At 41.3% G+C, this 22,836-nt stretch overlaps 1 protein-coding gene across 1 annotated transcript in view; it reads right to left on the reverse strand.

Annotated features, from left to right (window-relative positions):
- The window catches only part of EPHA3 (EPH receptor A3), a gene marked incomplete at its 3' end in the record, with an annotated part of 172,497 nt that overhangs the window by 47,787 nt on the left and 101,874 nt on the right, over positions 1-22,836 (reverse strand). The window contains exons 4-5 of the mRNA XM_084227195.1: positions 11,015-11,170; positions 10,187-10,522 (exon numbers count right to left, since the gene is read on the reverse strand). Coding sequence (XP_084083321.1) covers positions 10,187-10,522; positions 11,015-11,170 — 492 coding nt within the window. The remainder of the gene's footprint in view (positions 1-10,186; positions 10,523-11,014; positions 11,171-22,836) is intronic.

Consider the following 22,836-nt stretch of genomic DNA (forward strand, 5'->3'; position numbering starts at 1 on the left):
AGAATCCCACTGCATGGGCTCAGGGAGGGGAGATAAATAATCAAGGGAACTTCATGTTTCAGCCACCTTTGATCCCACACCAAGGTGAGACAAAATGGAAAAAAATCCCAGCACAAAACCTTTCTTTGCTGGTCAGTGACAAGCTGGACTGTCACAGTTTTAAATTTTAATGCACTCTTTTGGCCTTTTTTTTTTTTTTTTGCTATACATGTTAGATAGGTGGGTTTGAAAAGTGCTAGAAGGCTTGAACCCAATTAAAGAAAATACCTTGTTCAGATAACTTCTAAGTTTATGCTTAAATCTACTACAATCCATGAATTTAAGATACAGTAAGAGTTAGGATAACCTGAATATGGTCCCAACCCAGGGTTGGGGTGTAATTTGGGGAAATAACCTGACATTTGGGCCATTTAATTAATCTCTTGTTGTACACATGCCCCGAATACAATGCAAAACTTTATAAGCTCTGTTCTAAATACTGTCTAAACAGAAGTCAGCCTTAATTTCCATTTTGTAACATCAGAGCAGCTTAGTTACTGTATTTTACTATTTAATTGGAAGCATCTGAAAATGCAGCAAAAAGAAAAATCAAAGTAAAGGCAGTTAACATTATAAACCTGTAAACAGTGAAGGCATCACCATGTGCAACAATGCTTACACTTTAGTCTTCCATATGAGGGAAAGAGAATCAAGAGTTTCCTAAAGAGAAATAAATAACCACAACAGGACAAGATGGAATTCAAAATCAGGCTACAAAAAGGAAGAGAAATACATGATATTTAGAACAGCCATTTTTCATTGAATTTCCATTATTTTTATAACCTAAATTGAAATTTAAAAATGAAATTTCTATCTTAAATCTGCAGCTCTCACTGACTAAACAACTGGGTTAGCAAATAATGAGACATTATTAAGCTTTTTAGGATTATTTGAAATTTTTTAAAACTATATGAAAGCATCAACAGGAATGCAAATGTTAAATTAGTTCACCGTTTAGAAAACTTGCACCTGAAGGTAAAACTTTAGGAGAGCACTTTTTTAGACTAAGAAGATGTTTCAGTGATTTTTAAATTAATCCCATGTCTCATATGCCACCAGGTATTTACATTTTTATCGATATTTTGATTCATGTATTAGCACTCAACTCCTTCACTTGAACAGTAACTGGATTTTTATGACTAACTTTAGGCTTGTGTGGACATATATGAAGAGTTTTAGTCTCAGCAGTCCCATGCATTGCACAGAGAGGCATTTTTACACTTCACATGGTTCGAATTTGTCTGGCACTGCAGCCTAACTGCTCCGAGCACTTAACAGGAACCTTGAAAACTCCCTGGAGCTGAGAGGGGAAATGTACTTTGAGCACTCGCTGTTGTTAGGTAGCATTTGTGACAACTGGGAATGTGCATGTTGAAAAGGTAACAAACACAATGATTCAGGGAGCTCAGGCTCAAGTGTAAAAACCTCCTCAGTCATGACTATTAAAGGTGCAAGCAAATAACATGAAGGATCTGCAGAGACGACAATAAAACTCTGCTCAAATTGATTTCCCACTGAAACTGACCCCAACAGATGATTTGTTTTCCTCCAGTTTAATAGCAGCTATATATAAATTTCCTTATTGACTTTTTCCTTATTCCTTGGTTATTGTTTTCATATGTGACTGGCTTTATACAGATGTATAAATGCACTGAAAGAAAATCCCCTGTCCTGTGACAGGGAGAACTCAGTATTAACTCTGCGAAGGCACATGTGTACAACTGCTGAAACATTTAGAGTCCTATTGTTTCTGGCTTAGGTTTCTAGGTCACAAATTAAATTTTAGGAAAGGATTTAATTCTAAAATGACTCACAGCTCACTTCCAGCTTTTGTTTGCAAACAAGAGTAAAATATGCTTTGCCTAGGATATTCCAAACGATGCTGAAAAATGGTGACCAAGCAGAATTGACTGTTCTACTCAATTTTCAACTCCTGCCCTGCTGAAAAAAGGGAAGGCTTGTTCCTTTTTCTTTCTTTAGAAAAGTGATGCTTTTATTATCTAATCACAATACTGTAATCTGATATAACCTATAAATTTTCTTTACTGTCTATGATACCCCCAGGAGGTAATGTGGAACAAGAGCTGTAAATAAAGATCATAACCTGAAAATTAAATCTGCATTCTCCTATCCAAAGTAGGATCCACTGGGACTCAAACTTAAATCTGCCAGTCTTAGAGGACCAGCATCCAAACCACAAAACTATCATGCAATTTAAAGTAGAAACACCAGTGTTTGAATAAACAAACTGATCTCTCACCTGGACTCAGTTTCTCTGGAGCACTGGAGCCCCATCCACAGTCAGGACAGGAGAGAACTCACCATGGTGCTGGTCTGGCACTGCTCACAATGCTCTACACACACATTTTAATTCATACAAAACCACCCAGCACCTGGTTTTTTTTGAGAACCAACCTTTTACCTTTGGGTTTATCCTTCAATTCCACTACTTAATTTTTAAGAGTCCCAAGCAAATCTGTGTAATGATGCCACATCTCCACGACATGATCACACTAACATGAAGTCTGTGAACAGCTGTGCTTTTACTTGGAATCTTCAACACCTCCAGCATCTATTCTGTGGATGGATTAGAGTAGAAGGGGTTTATGAGAGAAGCCTGCTCACAGAAAGCAGGACCTGCCCTGTTTTCAACCTCCTCTGCCTGCACTCCTATTCACTTTCTCTGTTAAGCACTGCTACAAGATTGTGCTGAAGCAAGCAAGCCCCATCCCAGGGGCACATTCCAAGAAGGTCCCCAGGTGCCTCTCAGGAGGCAGGAGGAGGAGGAAACAGTCCCACTTTAACAACTATTTGGAAACCTGCTGAACCCTCCACGCTGCTCCTCCAGATAGAGCTCCCCACCACTTCAAGGCACGTGCAGGCACAGCCCTTTGCCCTTTAATCTCCAGAGCACACAGTTAAACCAGCACAGTGCCTGTGTTTGTCCCCCTGCACCTTTTCCTTGAGCTGCAGCAGGCTCAATCTGTTTTTATGACCTGGGCTGTAAAATGTCACCTGATTCTGTAACATCACTGGGTGACTGTCATGCCTTCCACAAGGCATCAGGGAGTTCACTCACCCCACATCAGCAAAAAGCCCCTCACACCAGCCCCAGGCTGGATCCTGGTAGGGTTCTATCATAAGAAAGGGGGTGAAAAGGCTCACAGTTTCTGGGAGAAGGCCTATCAAGATCACATTTCCACACATGAAAACGTGGAAGGACAAAACTTCAAAGGCAAGCTCAAGCAGGCTGCCATTGGATGAAACAAAGCTGGGCACATTTCTCCCAGAAACAGAAAAAAAAAATAAAAACTGGTTTGTTCGTGGCTGTTCTGATGGATGACTGCCTGCATTATGGCAGAAGTGCCCAAATGCATCTGTGAAAGGCTCCAGTCTGTGGTTACAGACTCCAGAGTGGCTGCAGGCATTTCACAGGTGCTGAGGAAGAAAGACTGCAGGGAACTGGAAAGGGGGAAACAAGCAGCTTCAGCAGGAATTACACCAAAAGGCAGCTGCTTGATTTCCCTCTCAAGTGCACAGAAAGGCAACCTTCTGGGCAGCAGCTGTCACTGGACAAGTGATTATCAGAGCTCATTTCTCACTTTTACAAATAAATCCTAAATTAAAAGAAAACGTCATTAAGCGTAGCGCAAACATGTTCTTGCTTCTCCCTCTTTTTATTAAAAGAGATAGCAAACGCCTTCCCCTGAGCAAACAAAAGGTTTGATTTGCTCATGTGTTAAACACATGTATAATAAGTCATGGAAATGCCATGTCCATTTGGGGAGGATCAGACTGCACAAGGCACTCGCTTCAGAAACTGGAAATTATGGTGCTGTGGCATTCCCAGCTGTTATTTCAGAGAGGATACAAATGCTGGATGTGCTTTCATAAGGATTCATCCCAAAGGTACTCACAACACAAATGTTATTCTTTCTGCTCTCTGTTGAGGTGGTGATGGTGGGAGCTTTGCAATAGTTCATATTTTTCACTGAATGTGTTAAGACCCTATCAGTTTAAATAAACTGTTTTTCTTTGCTTTCCCTACCCCTTTGTTACATTACCTTAGAGGATTTTAGAGCCTCACATTTCCTGGAGTGAAGTGTTCAGAAAGAAGAATTTATTCACCATGCTCACACCAACATACAGGTGCTGAGCAGGCTTTCCCTTTCTGTGATAATCTGATTATTTCCTCAACCAGAGAAACCCCATGCACAATGTAAGAATATACTTAAGAACTATCTCTAAAAAAGCCATTATCCAAAACTGGAGAAGACAATTTATGATACAAAATACTTTCTCTCCTTTTAAGTCATCACCAAGAGCTCCTGAACTGGTTTGTCAGTAAGTATTTTCTACCTGCTCAGTACAAGAAAAGAGACAAAATTTCTCAAACTTCTTGCCCTGTCATTTGGTGCAGCTGCATTTGTGGAGGTTCATCAGGAAAGAAGAGCCTCAAACAGAAAAACTTGAAAGGTGCTGACATCTTTCACACTTTTGGATTTGGAGATGATTTAATATTTTTGTTTCATTTAAAACATTTTTTAAATATACACGGAGATATAGTTTACTAAAAGGAATGCTAAAAAAAAGACTCTTTTTGCTCTAGAAGCTGACAGGTATTACGCTCATAATTCCCATTGCAGGAACAGTCCCCAAACCCAAAGGAACAATTTTTCCCATCTCTTCCCAGCTTGCAAATTGCCTAGAGGGAATTGCTTCAGAAAGCAAATTGATAGCTGTGTTTACAATCAAGAGGAACACAATTTCCCTCAGTGGTTACTGAGAATGCCAGCACAGATAACAGAGAGAGACAGAAGTCTAAGGTTTATTATTTAACAGAGGACTAAGCACCCTGCTTACCTGCATTCCTTCATTTTTACTCTTGTGCCAAACTAAGATATTAAATGAGGAAGACTAACAGAAGCAAGCAAAGAAAACCATTATCCACCGAGTGCTGAATTAAATCTCACCTTGATCTGTGGAAAAACCAGCTAAAAGTTCTAAAAGAGGAAAAACTCTCTGAGCCACAAACTTCACCTGTGAACTTTCTGTCAGGTCAGGAGCGTTCACATGAGGACTGAAGAGCCCAGTGTGTGTGTCACAGACTTTGAAGCCTTGGCAGAGCTTCCTTGACGTTCAGGGGGAAAAGGGATCAAAGACTTTGCAGGCAGAACATCTCCAGCTAATAACAGGCTATGCATGGAGTGACATTGTTAAAAACACTTCTCTTTTATATCCCTAAAGGAGTTTTATTGAGTTAAAATGATCCTTGAATAGCCTCTGGGCTGAACTGTAAAACACATTTGAAGAGCGTAAAATCTTTATTTATGCCAGGAATGTTTGAAACTCAAAAGATAAATGTCATTCAGGAAAACAAGCATGTCCTAGGTATTCAGGACGTAATGGGGCACAGCTGTAATAACAGTCAGTGAACCAGAGACTCCCTACATCATGTCATTAGCTCACTTTTAATAAGTCTATCTTCTTGTCCTTTTTATAAGGGCCATAGGGAAAGAAAGAAATATATCATCCCCCAAACATCTGTGCCTCTCTCAAATTGTCTCTCTTAGAAGACAGATCTACTTAAGGGACTTGCCTTGGGATATAGGTTGTAAAGTGCACACAACCTCTCTAAATATGGATTTTATTTAAACAGGGAGCATCACACATCATTTGTGAGCTGCTGAAGACAGTGCAGTGCAGGCTGAGCACATAAATAGCATCAAAGTACCTGCAAATAATCAAATACATACATTGAAACAAAGCTTGGGGCTGAACTTATTCCCTTGAAGCCAGAGATTTCAGGCAAATAAAATTCTGGTTCTGAGGAGGTTTTAACAAGCCTTCCAAGGAGCCACAGAAGTCTCTACTTAAAAGAGGACTGAAAATTTGACTGGTTCTTTCTCCATTGTAAATGTTTATTCCTCCAAGCTGAAATTAACATATGGCTTGGAATTTTAAATGGCACAGGGAAATCAAGATACTGCAAACCCTTCAACACTCCTAATGATCCTAATTTCTCTATCTCTACCTTACTTTTGTTCAAAAGGTTATATTTTCAATAATTTTCATCCTGGCATCTTGTAATAACCTGTAGTGCCTTACTGGTTACTTTCTCCTTAAACAAACCGATTCCCTACGGCTTTTCATGCCTGGGTTCAATGATTAGGCAAGATGATTAAACAAGTTACATGGCTTGTTCTGCCTCCTGGCTTTTAGAAGTATAAAAGATAAAGAAAGAGACTCTAGATAACCAAACTACTGCTTGTCAAGAGAAGCTTGAGGTGATAGAAAGTAGATCTGGGGCTATTATGTATATCTTGTTTTTATTTATAATGCAGCTTTGCATAGGATGCCTCAGTTTGGATGCAGGGGTGGCTGCTCTCTAAGCTTCCTCTAGGAAAAGTCTCTGACAGAGAAAGGAATCAAAATTTTGCAAGTGCACAACTGATCTGTGGAGAGGCCAAAACTCAGGATTAGGCACTTTTATTCTCTCAACTGAGCAGCATAATCACTTTCTGCAGTTAGGAAAAAACTGACATTTCTAGCTGAAATTGAGTCCACAAAAAGCCTTCTATGTTTCATCTGCAGGGATTCCTCTTTATTCTCCAATTTATTTACTTTTGGCACCTATCTGCATCCTGCCTGAATTGTGTGGAAGAGCTGAGGACAGAATTTGAAGAAGTCTCTTGTTACAACATGTCCCATTTGCTCTTCTGCTGATGCCAGGAGATGTGACAGCACGAAACTCTTTGGAATTGGTTTAGTGCTGACATTGCCTTATTGTAGAATTCAGTTGCTACCACCTTTTGCTGCTGCTGCACTGCTGAGACCTTTGGTTAAAGGGCCTTAAGTCCTTAAGAGCTAAGCTCCATTTAAAGCTGTTACAGTGTGCTTTTGGTGATCAAAAGAAAACAATCTATTTTATCATCAATGAAACAAAGAACTGAGATATTAGGGGGGAAAAAAGGAAAATATTTGGGAATTGGCATGAGTAGATTGGGAAAATACAGAAAATTTAATTATTTTCACAAAACTTTGATGTTAATAATAATTTTGCTTGAAGCATGAACACTGAATCATCACTAAATAATGGAAGGGGTAAGAGTTCAGGAAGATGCACATGCAAAGCATGGTGTTTTGAGACAGAATATTCAGATTGATGTGGAGCAGCTGCCAGGAAAATGCTGTTGCAAAAAGAGGGTCATAGACTTGACCCTCTTGTTCCCATCTACCCTCTACAGGGTTTTAATTTTGCTCCTTCTGCTTGCTCTGCCCCATGGCCCCTCTGGTCTACCCTGAATTTGTGACCCTTCATGGCAACCCAGACCCAACCCATTTGGATATGGTACACGGAAATTAAGGATAAAGCTGTAAAAAACTCTCTAGGGACAGCATTCTAGACCTTACAGAGCTAAAAATGTGCTTCTGATATATCCCTTTTGTGATCTGACCAGTGAGGGAATGCCATTATGCTTTTGTAATTATACTTTAGGAGACTGCTTATATACATACTTAAGGTCTAATTTTAACAACTTGCAGAGTTTCTAGGGGAATTCTAATACAGTAAACCAATTGGCATGATCAAGAGATAGCACAATTAAGCCTGTACTAACCCACATCACCTAAATGTACTTAAAGAAAAAATGGGCCATGCATAAAAGCAGAAAATAAACTGCTTAAGCGGCCTGTGGGTTACAGTGAACAGAGCTGCTACTGCCAGAAATGCTTTTGACTTTGCCACATTCCAGGTACTGTGTGTTCCACACCAAAATCAAAATCCACCTTGCAGTGCAAAGGCAACAGCTCTGCTTCTAGGGAAGCACACTGCAAAGCAGGAGGCCTCTGCAGAGAAAGAACTTCCCTGATCCTGGACAGTTTATTTTTTGTGGACTGTCCTCGGGTGATTTCTAACTGCTGTGGTGATGAACAAGCTGAAAGGCAACACCTTTGATCAGAGAAACAGGAGAAAACTGTGGGCAACTTAACAAGGATGCTCCAAGTCACTGATCTGAAAATCTAAAACAATGAACAGTAACAGCAACAAATTGAATGGACATAAAATGCAGGTTCCAGGGCTGATTTGGGTGGATTCACCTCTGTCTGCCTACTGCACAGTTAGACAGCCCACCAAAGCATTGGGAAATGTAGTGACTGGGGTCAGGAAATAGCCTGTTCTTACATTTTTATGCCTCCCACTATAGCTGATCTGTGATTTAAGGAGAAAACATACACCCTCTACAGTGAAAAACATTGCAATAACACAGCCCACCAGGAGGATGCCTACTTAGAACAATGTGAACTTGTCTGTGCTTTCAGGAAGACAGAACTGGAAGTATTTTGGGGACATGGTGTGGGATGGGAGGACGTGGGAGGAGGCTTACTGAACACATGCATGTTTTCTGCACAAAGCCTCCTGATGAAGCTGCATGGAGCACAAGCACAGAAATTGCAGCATCTAGTCTCTCTCTTCACTGGCACACATTGCTCCTAAAAATTTCACACCCAACCAAATGCCAGGAAAGAGTCTAGATTCTTCACAACTTTCAGATAAATGGAGCCATGTCAAATGAGAAGCAAATGGCAGAACAGTGCAGTGATGACAAAGGCTCTGATCCAACAGCCAGGGCACACTGCCGTGCTCATGCAGGGCCTCAAAGGCTTTAATAAGTCTCCACAGAAGGAGAGCAGCCCTTTTGTACCCCATCAACTGTGACACCAGGATCTAATTCAGTATTCAGCTCCACACCCCCATCATGTTGGAAATAATTCAGAGTTGGTGAGACAACTTGTAAAGGAGTTAAAAACAAAAAAAAAAAGCTGTGTTTTCAACCTCTCTAATTTAATGTTAGCTTTCTATGCATCTAACATCAAAGCCTTTTTTCACTTCTATTTAATCAAAATTAATCACTAAGATTACTACAGTAATTTACGTTGGAGATTACTGAAATGAGTGTTTTATTAAAATCTGGTTTTATTAATAAAACACATTCTGGCTGAGGAATCATGTAAGCCTGCTATTAGAGACTATTAACTGGGAACTGGGAGTTAATCATAACAGTCATGCTGCCAGGTTCTTTGACAGAAACACACACTGGGTTTGTTTCTACTTTTACTTTTACAGGAATATCCCAGACAATTAGTCACCCTGGCACAGAGCAGATTCTGCAAATCAGGAGAGGAAACAAAGGTGCATGTGGTATTCACATTCTCAGAAAAATCCCTTTGCCCAGGATTTTTCCCCTGGGAGGCTGAGAAGTCTCAGAAAAAAGGGAAAACAATAATTATCTGATTTGCTTCTCCTGTGTTTTGCTCATGTGGAATGAGTTTGGAGATTGTTTACCCACAGGTGGTTGTTTCATTGGATTCTGGTGTCTGATTTCACTCAATGGCCAATCAGGGCCAAGCTCTGTTGGGACTCTGGAAAGAGTCACGAGTTTTCATTATTATCTTTTTGGCATTCTGTAAGTATCCTTTCTGTATTCTTTAGTATAGTTTAGTATAGCATTCTCTAATATTATATAGTATTATAAAATAATAAATTAGCCTCCTGAGAACATGGAGTTGTCACTGTCATATTTTCTGTAAAATCCCTTCATCAGGATTTCTTCTCCTGGGAAGCTGAGAGGCCTCAGAGAAAAAGGAAAAACAATATTATCTCATTTGCTTCTCCTGTGTTTTGCTGCTTTGGAATGTGGTTTAGAGTTTCTTTACCCACAGGTGGTTGGTTGGTTGGTCGGTTTCAGGTGAATTGTTTTAACTTAATGACCAACCACAGCCAGCTGTGTCAGACTCTGGAAGGAGTCACGAGTTTTTCATTAGTGCCTTGTTAAGCCTTCTGTAAGTATCCTGTCTCTATTCTTTAGTGTAGTTGTAGTGTTGCAGAATAGAATAGAATAGAATAGAATAGAATAGAATAGAATAGAATAGAATAGAATAGAATAGAATAGAATAGAATAGAATAATAAATTAGCCTTCTAAGAACATGGAGTCAGATTGATCTTTCCTCCCCATGAAAGGGGACCCCAAAAATACCGCATGGAGTCAGATTCATCCTTCCTTCCTCCGTCTGGGAACCCCCCAAACACAACAGGTGCACAAACCCCAGCAGCTCCAAAGGAAAGGTGGGCAGAGAGAGACTCACCAGCCTGGTTGGTGGTGATGCTGACAGTGGCAAACTGCCTGGAGAGGGTGCTGAGGTCGGAGACGCCGTTGAGCGCGTCGATCTCGAAGGTGTAGTTGGTGTGTGCCAGCAGGTCCACCACGGTCACGGTGGTGTTGGTGAGGCCGCTCTGGCGCGGCAGGAAGCGCACGTTGTCGCTGCAGGGCTCGCACAGCCGGCCGCCCCCCGAGCACTTCTTGCAGACGATGTTGAAGGTGACGTCCTTCCTGCCCCCCGTGTCCAGGGGCCAGCTCCAGTCCAGGATGACGGAGGTCTCGTTGATGTTGGAGATGACGTTTCTCGGGGCGGATGGCGGTCCTGGGGAAGGGAAAGCAGGGAGTGAGATTTTCTCCCAAAGGGTGCTCCCAAAATGGGAGCAACGAGGGCGCAGAAATATAAAAGTAAAAAAAAAATAAAAATTCATAACCAAACTCTTCTGATTATTTCCTGTGGAGACTCCTGCAATATTTCACTAGATTACAGACCTAGGCTAACAGGAACCATGTTTTCTTATAAATAGAGAGTTCCCTCAGGGCGCAGTTCAGGATTGAGGGCTGAGTACTGGTAGCAATAAAAAAATCCTGCTTCTCCTTCTCGAGTCTGACAGGGTACAAGAAGGAGAAAATGAAATCAGAAAAGACACAAACCCAGCCCACCAAATTCCAGCAGCCTGTCCAACACTCAAGAAGACACGAGAGGGAGTGGATGGCTGACTGCAGTGGGACATGAGAGGAAGCAAGCAGGCGAGCTGTTGTGGAGGGACAGATGGAGCAGCAAGAATGACAGCCCCGAGCAGAATGAGCTACTCACTGGTGCAAGCCATGGATGGAGGGTCTTTCTCAGAGCGAAAGTAATTCTTTTCACACCTGCAGTTCAGAGATGCATCTTCGTAGGTGGAGCTGTGAGGGGGGCATTTGGCACACTTCACATTGCCAGCAGAGGCTTTGTAGAACCCAGCTCGACAGGCTGCAAAGTAACAGGGGATAGAGTTTTAAATTCCATGGACATCTTGATTCTAACATGTGACTACTGCTCTGGAACCAACCCATCCGGGGATCAGTTTGCAGACATTTACGATCTAAAATTACAGATTTTTCTCATAATCAGAGCTGACAGAAATAAAACGTCTTGGTAGAATGGAGTTCATGCATCAGCTTGGATTTGCATTTAATTTTCCCTGGAAAACAAAACAGTGCATTGCGCCACTAAGAAACATTTTCTACGCTTCATTTTGAGAACTTCACTCCTTTTCCTTCTCTTCTGCTTAATTTACCAAAACTTTGGCCCTACCCTGCATAAGAAACTAACTTCATCTTCTCTCTGCTGCTAACATTTTCTTACAAGGGCACACTGATTGCAAACTATGTCTCTTCAGTTCATCCAGTCAGGAGCAAGTAAGCCAAAACCCAGAAAATAACCTGAACAGAGAAAGATCTTTTCCATTTTTGAATAATTTTGTCAATGAGCTGCTTCTGATACTATCAGGAACTTGCATGACCTGTAGAAGAAAGATTTTTTTTTTTGGGTTAGCAAAGTCTAAGACAGGCAGCCTGTGGTGGGAAAAAGCTCTGAACAGCTATCTCAGCAGCTTTTCAAGTGATGGAGGAGGGAGGGACTGTTATTGTCTATCCCCAACACCTAAATAAACACCTGGGCAAGGGAGATTTGTTGGTTAGCTCCTGATGCCGAACACCTGAGTGAAATGGTCTGGTGAATGGTGAGAGAACAACTACTCTGCTCTTCTCTGAAATATCCTAAATAGGGACAGCCTGCTCTAACAAGGGACAGCAGGAGGAGCACAAGGGTTTCACAGAGAAGTGCCAATCTCAGCCACCCTTCAGCACTTCTCAGCCCTGGCAAACAGCAGTGCTTGGCTGCAGCTGCTCCCTCCAACTTCCAGGCTGCAGCAAAGCAGCTGGCAAAGACAGCTCCTGCTCCAAGTTCTCTCCTGCAAGCCCTGAGGAAACAACCCAGAGTCTGAGCCTCTGAGTCACAGCCCCAGCAGACAATCTGTTACAGCAGAATTGTAAGAATTGCTAAAGAACAGCAGAACTGCTAAAAGTGACCTTGTGTGAGCAGCACGGACCTGTCCGACCCGGCACAGCCCATCCAGCTGGCACTGCTGGTGCTCCCCTCTCCTCAAGGGCTGCCAGGGTGTTTGGGGATTCCCATTTAACTGCAGGAAATAAAGGAAACCCAAGTCCTTCTTACACCGCTCCACCAGGAGGAAATGCAGCAGGAAACAACTGGGTTTGTTTTTGTTTTCTTTTTTTTTTTGTGTAGCTGTTATTTTTGCAGCCTTTTACAACTCAAGTGCCATCCCCTTCCCTGTGCTGCCCGTGAGGCACCTGGAACAAGCCCCTCTGGCTGACAGAGGAACCTCCAGTGACTTTACTGCCTCTGTTCCCAGCCCTGAGACAGCAAGCCAGGCACAAAAGATGTCAATGCCCTTCTTACCAGCAGTAATAACTAAGTAAACACAATAAAGAATAAACATCACACTTCATCTGCCTCATTAATACAGAGAACTTCCATTAGAACTTCTTGTGGAAACTTGCTACCAGATATTTAAACTCCAATGGTTTTGCTTAACCAGCTTGAAGGGACACTTTTACATTTATGGGTAGTCTCCCACAAGGCAATGATGTATTTATACAGCAGAATATTTTAATAAATATATATGCTAGATTTATGCAATGACCAGAAAGAAAGACCCTGCCACCAACATTTTAATAAAAGCAATTAATTTAACACAAGTAAGCAAGCTTGTATTAGAAGAAGACAGATTCAGAGGGGTAAAGAAACTGCTCTATTAATCAATGTCTCTTTCACCCCTCAGGGAAAAACTCATGGACCTCATTTAAGAAAAGGTGGTGATGGTCAGTGGGGGGGGTGAGCCAGTCAGATTCCTGCTGTCCCAATGTACCCTAGCAAGGGCATCCCAATCTCATGCCTTCCCCTCAGGCTGTCGTGCACTTCTGTCTTTGTCTGTCAGACCAATTTCAGATTATTCACAACTGCAGCCCAAAGGAGGAAAAAAAACCCCCTGCATTTACACTTGAAACTGAAGCTCAGAACTGGAGGTGCCAATGAAAAATATTGTCGATGTACTTCCTATAATTATTCCTTTCCTAATCATTTTTTTTAATTCTGATATATATGAGAGAAAAAATAAAGCTGTTACTTCAAAAGGCATTAATTTCTCTGCCAGACAAATTGGATTACATGTACTGATAGAAGAAACTTCAGCTTTTTGAGGCAACTGCCATGGCTTTGGTTTCAATTAGGTTGAAAAAAATCATAGGAATTAGCATAGGAAGTCTTCACAGAATCTCTAATTTTAGCAAGGAAACCAGCTGTGAACAGCAGTTGCTTTTACTCAACTTACTCCATTTCTTGCAAAACCTAAGAATTTTTTCTTTCCCTCACAATGGAGAACAATGCAGGAGGAAGTAGATGCAATGGGCCAGGAAGAAAAGACTGTTAGCACACTAAAAGTGAGTCAAGGAAACTTTGGGAGTTTCTAAATATGTGATGTAAACAGTACAGCAAGGGTGGCTGGTTTTGCTTTTTTAGGAAGATCTCCTCAAGCCTGTTGGCTCTGGTGACTCCTGTGGTAACTCCCAACTGCAGCATTCTAAAACTGCATTTATTCTGATTTCAGTCTCTTTTGTTTGGGTGTGATGCCAGGATGACTTTATTGAGTCACCTGTTAGTCAGAATTTCAGGACTCTGGTTGTCCTTGTTACTGTGTGAAAATGAACTTCCTTGAGCTCTAAACTGAAGAGTCTGTCTCAGAGACAGAGAGCAGGGAAAGTTAATTCAGTGAGAGGAAAACAAATGCATACAACAGTTTATGCTAGGCACTGATTCAAGAAATGCAATTGTCTTTTCTGCAGCAAAGTGAATTTTGCCTCAGCCTAACTCATCTGCTTGGGATGAAAACATGCTCCTAATTAAGGGTTAAATTATTAATTTAAACTGGAATTAATTTTAAATTAAAACATAAATCTGTTAGCAAATAGGAGCATTTTAGCATTCAGGTCCTGCAGCCCCTTGCACACAGAGCAATTTCAGCAATTCCCAGCTGTAAACACCAAGGAACAAGTGGAGCCTGTACTGGAGATGTCCCAGCCCCAGCACTCCAGGCTTGACAGGGCCCATCTCCTGCACAAGGTCAGGGAAACTTCATTTAGAAACCGCCTGGCACTGCCCAGCCCTGCAGGAGCTCTGCTTTTCGTGCTTTTTGGCGAGGCTGGAGCATCACAACAGGCTGGAAGTGGATTACACATGCATGGCATGGCTGACCAGCACCCACCCATTGATTGCTTCCTCTCTTTGTTCCTCTGCTCCTCATTAAAACAGCCCAGGGGTGAAATGTCACCCAGGCATTAAGGCACAGCATTTACCAAGAAAGGAATTCAGTCCCAAACCTGTGCAGCTCACAGATAACACATCCTCAGAGTGTGCACTAACGAGACAGACGAGAGCAACTCAGGACAAACCTCCTGCGCCAGGACAGGGAAGCATTCCCCATGGAAGTGGCCACTCTTAGAGGGGCTTTGCAAACTATTCCCACTGTCACCTGAGCAGCAGCAGGTGAATTAATTGAACTAATCAATATTTTATTTCTCATATCAGGACCCATTCTTCACTTCCAGGATTTTGAGAAAATCCTCCAGTCCCCGCAGGGACATAGATTTGCTTGTGTTTTGATAGATACAAAGTCCTGAAGCTGGACCTGAGGTCACAGGATGACCTTTGGCTGGGCAGTGTGTTGGGAAGGGAATCACAGAATCAATTAGGTTGGAAAAGACTTCTGAGACCACCAAGTCCAGCTTATCACTCCCACCACCATGTAAAAGGGACCATGGCACTGGGCTGCCTTCAGTCTTTCCTTAAATGACTCACCTCAATGCTCACACACAGCCTTGCATCTTTGAACTGCTCTACAGGTCCTTTTGAAAGCGTTTATACAGCTTTCCCCCCCTTTTTTTCACTATGGAACCCCATTCACCAGCAAATTTTATAATGTTGGTTTCCTTCAAAACCCCTCAGAGCAATGAAGCGACCTTCAGCAGCTCTGGTTGTTTACCAGTATTTCAAAAGCCATAAATTCCACAGCATTCTATATGTGTGTAGCATCCTCTCTCTCTCCTGAGCCTCTCTGTAACTTCTTGGACACCAACTCAGCCCAAAAAGGCTTCTAAAAATTAGACTGTATTTTTGATTCCTATTTCCACTGAACTTCAGGCACACTCTTTGTCATCAGACTTGAATAAAAAGACACCACTTAAGTGAGCAGCTCTCAAAACTAAAGGCTATTGCTGTACATGCAGAGCAGGCTTTCTCTGTGATGGGCTGTGCTGCTGGCAGCTGAGGGAAGAGAAAAATAAGATTGAAAAAGGCTCTAATGAGGGATAAAAGCTCTTCTTGTGATTGGACCCCATTACCACTACTGTAAGGATATCCCCAGAAAGAGGTAAGGATATTGACTTTCTCTCCTTGCCTGTAGGATTCCACTCTCTCTGTTGAAGAAATAAGAATCACAAATGTCCTTAGTATTTGTATTCTTGCACCGTCCATGAGATATGCATGGGGCAAGGATTCAGTACAATGTGACACTGAAATGTCTCTAGAAAAACACTCCTCAGAATGAGCACTTTTTATTTTTGCACCTGAAAGCTGCTGCTAGCACAAAAAAAAACCCCAAAAAAACCCCAGTAGTATTTAATCTTCTTCATGAGTAAATTTTTGCCTTTTTCCTCCCCGCTTCATATTTTATAGTGATCTGTGACCTTAACATATTTAATCAGATGCTTCTTAAATTGGCTTTACTCCCAGGTCAAGCCATTGAGCAGAAACAATTCCTGTTCCTTTGTTTAATAACTGTTACTGGCAGACATATTAATTATATGTACATAAGAGATAGCGCTGTCCTGGGGGAACAACCCTGCACCTTTCAACCACAAAAAACCCAAAGTCTGTAATAGCTGCACGTTGTGCCTTGCAGGGCTTCTGGGTCTCTTTTTGTGCAGTGCATTTCAGCCAGGATTGCTGCCAGCACCTTTGTTTAAGTGCAATGTCAAAGATTGCAGACCTAAAACAGACCTAAAACCTCTTTACAGCAAAGAGGTTCTCTCTTGTGGGCAAGCCAGCACCTGATTTCACAATGTGTGAGGCATTGAGGCTGCTCTGCAGTCAGTTTTGGGGGAAAAAAAATCTTAGTGGATCACTTAAACAGGTATTTCAACCTTTAAAACAGGTATCACTTAAACAGGTATTCCTTAAGCAGGAATTGAATAAACCCATGTTCGTAAATCGCTATATAAATTATTTTACCCTCATACCTACAACTCAAATACTATTTCAAAAACCTGGAAATATAGTGTTAGAGATATCTGTTAATTTATTTTTTAACAAAGATAATTATGTTATTCATCATTGTACTGACCTTCATGTAGACTATCCAATATTTGGGGTTTTTTTGGAAGTTATTGGTCACAATGCATTCTGCTCCAGTGTAGGTAGTTGATGTGAAGTACAAAAAATTCATCTTTCCTTCAATTTACCTTCAAATTTGTTACTTTTTTCACCAAATCAATATACCCTTGGTTTTTATTACATGACAGGAAGACCAGCTGCTCTTGATCTGTCCTCTCAAAGGCATTCCTCCTCTGACAAAGATCTATCATGAGCTTATCTTCTCTGTGATGAACAAACACCAACTTTTCAATCAGCCTTTACAGCAATGTCTTCTGATCCTTTGATCATACCCATCTGCTTCTACACTGTCATTTATACAGTGGAAAATGTTCTTATTTTTCCCATGACATGTCTGATGAAATGAATTGATTTATAGATTGGACCACAGATTCTATCTTGCTATCTAACACATTTGGGCCTTGGCTTTGGTTTGGGTTTTGTTTTTTATTTTGAGCAATCCATGGAATATCTCTCCCAGTCAATGCACAGATCCCAAGTCAGAACAGTTAATTCAGACATATAAAAGATACATTTTCTCTCAGGGATGGAGGGAAGACGATGATGCATTTACTGAGGCTGAATATTCTTTTGCAACTTCCCACCTCTGTTAGCACATACAGGAATCTTTTGCTGTCCCTGGGAGAAAATTAATGCAGAATAGGCTCCAGACCCAGTGTCACCTTCTAATCAAAATTCTGCCTGGTGGCCTGTGTGCTGTTTCAGAGAGCCCAGCCCAGCTCCCTGATGACACAGGTCCACTACTGCAATTTGCATGAATTAGTACTTTTGTTAGGAGTCTCAGCAGAGCTGTCAAATTAATTGGAAAAGAAATTTAACAAACGCCTTTTCCCTCAGAGATTTGCTCTCAGGTCAGGGTTACAGGCACATTGCTCGAGCAGTGTGTGGGAAGCTTGTGTTCTTCACACCCTTGCTGAACTTATTTTGTTGGTAAAAAAGAGAGGACTTTGGTTTCTTGAGCTGTTAATTCATTACCTGTCACAAGCAGCCCACTGACATAAAAAAGACAATCTATTTCTAATGCTGCTTTTGGCTGGGGTAGGATTAAGTTTTTTTCACAGCAGCTGCTATGGGGCTGTGTTTTGCATTTGTGCTGAAAATAGTGTTGATAATTCAACCAAGTTTTTATTTTTTACTGCTGAACAGTGCACATACAGTGTCAAGGTCTTTTCTGAGCAGGCTGGGGGTGCACAAGGATTGGGGAGGGGACACATCTGGGACAGCTGGCCACGTTTGGCCAAAGGGATGTTCCATCCCACCCTTCCTGGGGATGGCTGAACACCTGCCTGCTGATGGAGAGTGGGGAATCAATTCCTTGCTTTCTTTTACTTGGGCATGGCTTTTGTTTTCCCTACTACACTATCTTTCTCTCAACTCACAAGTTTCCTCACTTTGCTCCTTTGATTCCCTCCCACATCCCATGAGGGGAGAGAAGTGAGCATCTTAGCTGTCAGCTGGGCTTAAATATGACACTTTCACAACATTAAATATACCAGATGCTGATAAAATAAAAATAGAATGGCTCAGTTAATGGCCAGTGACTAGAATGTCTGTACTTTCATTTCCCACAGATTCTCATACCTCAAAGTCAGTTCTTTTTCCCAATTTTACCACATTTTTGAATTCAACCACTGGAGGCAAGACAAGGCCAGAGGCACATAAAGTTTAGGAAGCAAACACTGGAGATACTTTACTGCCCTCCCTTCCAAAACACAACCAACCAACCAACCAAAAAAATAAACCCAAACCAAAACCAAAGTTCACATTTTTCAGCAGTGGTGTGAACTGGAGCTGAAAAGCTGAAATTGAAGCTGAAATTGTGTGCCTATGCCTTACTCAGTGCTACTTTCACTGCCAACCACTGACTTATTATTTCTTGAATTCACTGAGAGCTGGTGCTGGGAAAGGGAAGCTCTTAAGAAGAGAAATGCTGCTGCAATGGCAGGCACTTAAAGCTGTAGGAAAAAATCCCTAAGGTTTAAGCCACTGTCATTAAATCTGGAATATAATTTAGGGTATCAAAAAATGGCTGTAATTTGTAGCAGTGTACAGGAAACAGTCATTGCTTTGCTAGTGATGCTGTTAATGCCACTTAATGGCTGCATCCATTTAAGTATTTTAGCCACACTTTTAAAGCAAAATCCCATTTCTCCCCTTCTTGTCACATGATTCACAACATAAAGTGCGTCCAGACCACACAAATGCATCTATTCCAGGTACACTGGAAGGGGTTCTCCCTGCTACAGGAAGTCTGTAGGACCTGATAGAGATTTTCTGAAGTGGAACTTAAATGCTTAAAAACTGTCATGGTATGGGCACAGAATCCTTAATTCCAACTGCTGAATGCTCCTTTTTGGCCACACCTCTTGCTAATGTAGACTTAAGCCATGAGCACCAGCCTTCAAATATCTCTGTGCTGTCAGAATCTGGCAACAGGAGGATGATTTTATCTAAAGCCATTAAACAGATAAATAGATATTGTCATGCGCAGAGAGGTTTCAGTGATTTCTAAAGAAAAGCTTTAAACAGAAGACCCAAAATATTACAGCCTCATCACTGTCAGAACATCCTCTTCTCTTTGTGTTTCTTTTTCATCGACTGTATTTTCATCTTTCCAGCAGAAACCCTGAAAATTAAACAGTTGCAGCCCCTGGGGACATCTGCGAGCTGACAATCTTCTTACAGCTGAAAAGAAAGGCTTTTGCAAAACTATCTGAACACCCAAGTGCATTTCTGCATCGTGTGCTTTAGCTTTTGCCTCTTCTTCCTTGGTATTTTTCCTTTTAAAAGGAAATTTCTTAATTACCTAACATTCATTTTGCGTGCATGTGTTAAAAATGTCTGGGTTTGCAGGGTAAGCAATTATCCGCTGAACAAAAAACCAATTAAATGTAAATTTTTTTTAAATTCCCACAGTTCAGCATTTTTCTTCACTTGCCTGCTACCTGTGTGAATCCAAGGTGGGCAGAACCTCAGCTGTTCAGAAAACAAAGAATCTGATGTATTCCATTTTACAGGGTATTTGCCACAGAATGAAATCCTTCCTTACAATCAGCAACAGAAACAAGAACTCAATATTCTCCAACAGCATTCACTTCTCAATGCAGGGAATTCAGCAGACAGGGACAGGAAACCAAGTTTGCATTGTTCTGCTCAGTACTTTTTCTAACAAATGTGTGCTGATATCCAATGCCACATGTTCAATTAACACTTTGCAATTCCACTGGACTTTATGGGGAAAAGAATAAAAAAACAGCATTACAATGCCTTTCATGACTCTGCATTGTTTTATAAAAAAGGTTTTACTATATAGACATGCCATTTTCTGAGTGAAGGAACAATATTGCAAGCACCATGGATTTAACTACAACATTGGTTTTATATAAATTTTTTCCCACTTCTTTCTTTAACAGTCAAAAGCAGAAACCAAGGAGGCTGAAAGGACATCCAAAACCCTCAAAAGATGGAAGCATTTAGGGAATCCACCATGACATTTGACATTCTGTATCTATCAGGACCAACTGATGCAGAATAGGGTGGGGTTTTTTCCCTACTAGGAATATTCCCAACTACTCCCATTAAAATTCTTTGGAGCTTACTAAGAGGTAATAGGGAAGTCAAATTCCATCTGCTTAGTTTGCTTAGCAAAGCTCTGATCACAGGTCTGTTTCCAAAATATCTATTTTACTTTTTCTGAACAAATCTCAAGACAATAAAAAAGGTTTTCTTTTTTGTAGGCTAAGTTTCAAGAACAAGAAAGAATCCAGAAAAATGAATGCTGTACACATTAAACTGGTACAAATGGTACAAAGTAGTACATAAACAATTTTAAGCAATCAAGTCAAGAAAATCTTGAAAACTGAAGTTGTAACAGAAATAATTACCTTCTTATTGATATAGCTTTGACTGGAACAACTGGTTTCCAGCATACATGTCATTGAGACCTTTTTATCACTAAATACTAAATTTTAAAAGCCAGTACAGAGAGCAGAATTGGAAAAAGGTTTGTCCTTGACTAAGCAGTTACACATCTCACACTCACTACTATCCAGGTGCATTTCTGAGAGCTCAGGGCTGATGGATCAATCTCTGCACCTGACACAAAAGCTTTGCAGACTGGTGAGATCCCACATAAGCTTTCCAACCAGAAATGGAGCTCCCAGCCTTGTGCTGGGACAAAATGTGTACCATAGGCAGACAAGGATTCAGCTTGGGATAACCCTGGACTAGAAGATAACCCTAGAAGAAGTTCTTAAACTGTGTTTTTCTGCAAAGCCATGGTTCAGCAGCTCATGAGCCCTCATTTCCCCACCAAACCCACAGAATAAGGGTGTATGTCAGCTCTGAGCATCCCATGGAAAGTTTTTCTTCTATAAAAGGCTCTGTGCTTCAGACAGGAATCCAGTTAAAGTGTAATAGTAATAATGTCCATGTAAGTCACTAAAGCATTTCTTTTTTTTTTCCTTCCTCCTCTCCTTGCTGCCTGTCCTGTGTGTCAGATTAGAAACATACAACAAGTGATTATGATAGGCAAGTGTAACTGTATTTTGAAGGTGCTGTCAAAATGCATTAGCAAAATGTCCTATTATAGCCCAAGCAATCTGAAACGATCTCCCACTAACACAAATGCCATCAGTGCTGTGTTCTGCTGCCCTGACACCACAAAGTGAGGCTGTGACAGCTTCCCACAGTTACAAACCTGGCCCTGCAGATCCAGCAGCTCACATCAAGCCCTCACATCCCCACCTGGTGCCAAGGACACGGCACACTTTGGCAGCCCTTGGCTTTATCCTGCTCCCTCCCTAAAAATTAACTGTGCAGTGACCCTCCTTCAGCACTGCTCAATAAATCCTGAATACCCCTGTCTGGGCAAGGCATGGCCAGCACTGCAAGGGCCAGGGAGCTTCCTCCAGCATCATCACCATCATCATCACCATCACCATCACCATCCCCATCCTCATTTTCTCTGCTGCTCTCTGCCCCTTGGGACAGGAATTCTGAGCTGCCGTGTTCAGGCCCAGCTGTGAACTGGGACATTTTTTTGCACTTTCTAACTGTTCCCTACCAAGGAAAACTTTCCTTCTGCATTAGGATTCACTCTTAAGGAACATTTTGCACTTTTCCCACTTCTTCTCTTGGCTGCAGTGAAGACTGGGTTAAGCGTGTGTGCAGCAAGCAGGCTTGTTATTTTTGATGAATAATGTAACTTAAGAGCTGTAATGCTCACAATTGATTTAACAGCTGCCAACAGCCCCAGTTTAGAAAAGAGTGAGGCAATGCTTGTAAATTTGGCTTGAATCAGATTAGTCCTCCCTGTTACCCTGCAAGTGGGAAATATTTCTGCCCTGCCTGTTTGGTGGCACCCTCCTCGTGCTTTATCTGTTGGGCACTTTTTAATGACAAAAAGCAGAGTCATCTTTCTTCCCACACTGTATATAACTCTGTAAATCTTCCATCAGAACTCTTTCCATGTAACATAGGTTACATCCAAAAATCTAGTGAAGCCTTTACAAAGTGAACATTTCATAGATCATTTCCCCTACTACATTCTGATAACACAAACCAATAGTGTTATCAAATAACTGGCCTTTCAAACAAACAATTTGGCCTTTCTCCAGTTCTAAGAGGATTTTGCTAAGATAAAATGAGAAGTTCAGCAGTTGTTCAAAACTCTAGTTTTAGTGTCTAAACTAAACTCTAAATTTAGTATCTTGCAGTGCAGAGGAGGAAGAAGGAAGATTTTCAGGGAGATTGAAAGAACTTAATATGAAAATCCCAGAACTTTATTGTTTCAGTCAATCCCTGACATGAACTCAAATGTTTTGTTCTTCAAATCTCATTTGACTTTATGGCATTTCACTAACATGAAGTTTATCTAATTTCCAAATATTTGTTCTAGTATCACATTGACATTGGAAAATGAGTGATCTTTTTAGAGATAGCAGTGCAGATAATAAACATTAATGATTTCACCAAGAGTAAAAAATTATGGATGGCTCATCACTCAACGCTATTCTAGCTCTGTCTCAAAATCCCATACCTGAGGCAAGAATCCTCAAATATTTAGTCATTGATGAACAACAGCAGGCAGATACAGTAAATTCTAAACTCAGTGGATGATTACAGGC

This window comes from Fringilla coelebs (assembly GCF_963513975.1).
Source record: "Fringilla coelebs genome assembly, chromosome: 2".
NCBI lineage: Eukaryota > Metazoa > Chordata > Aves > Passeriformes > Fringillidae > Fringilla > Fringilla coelebs.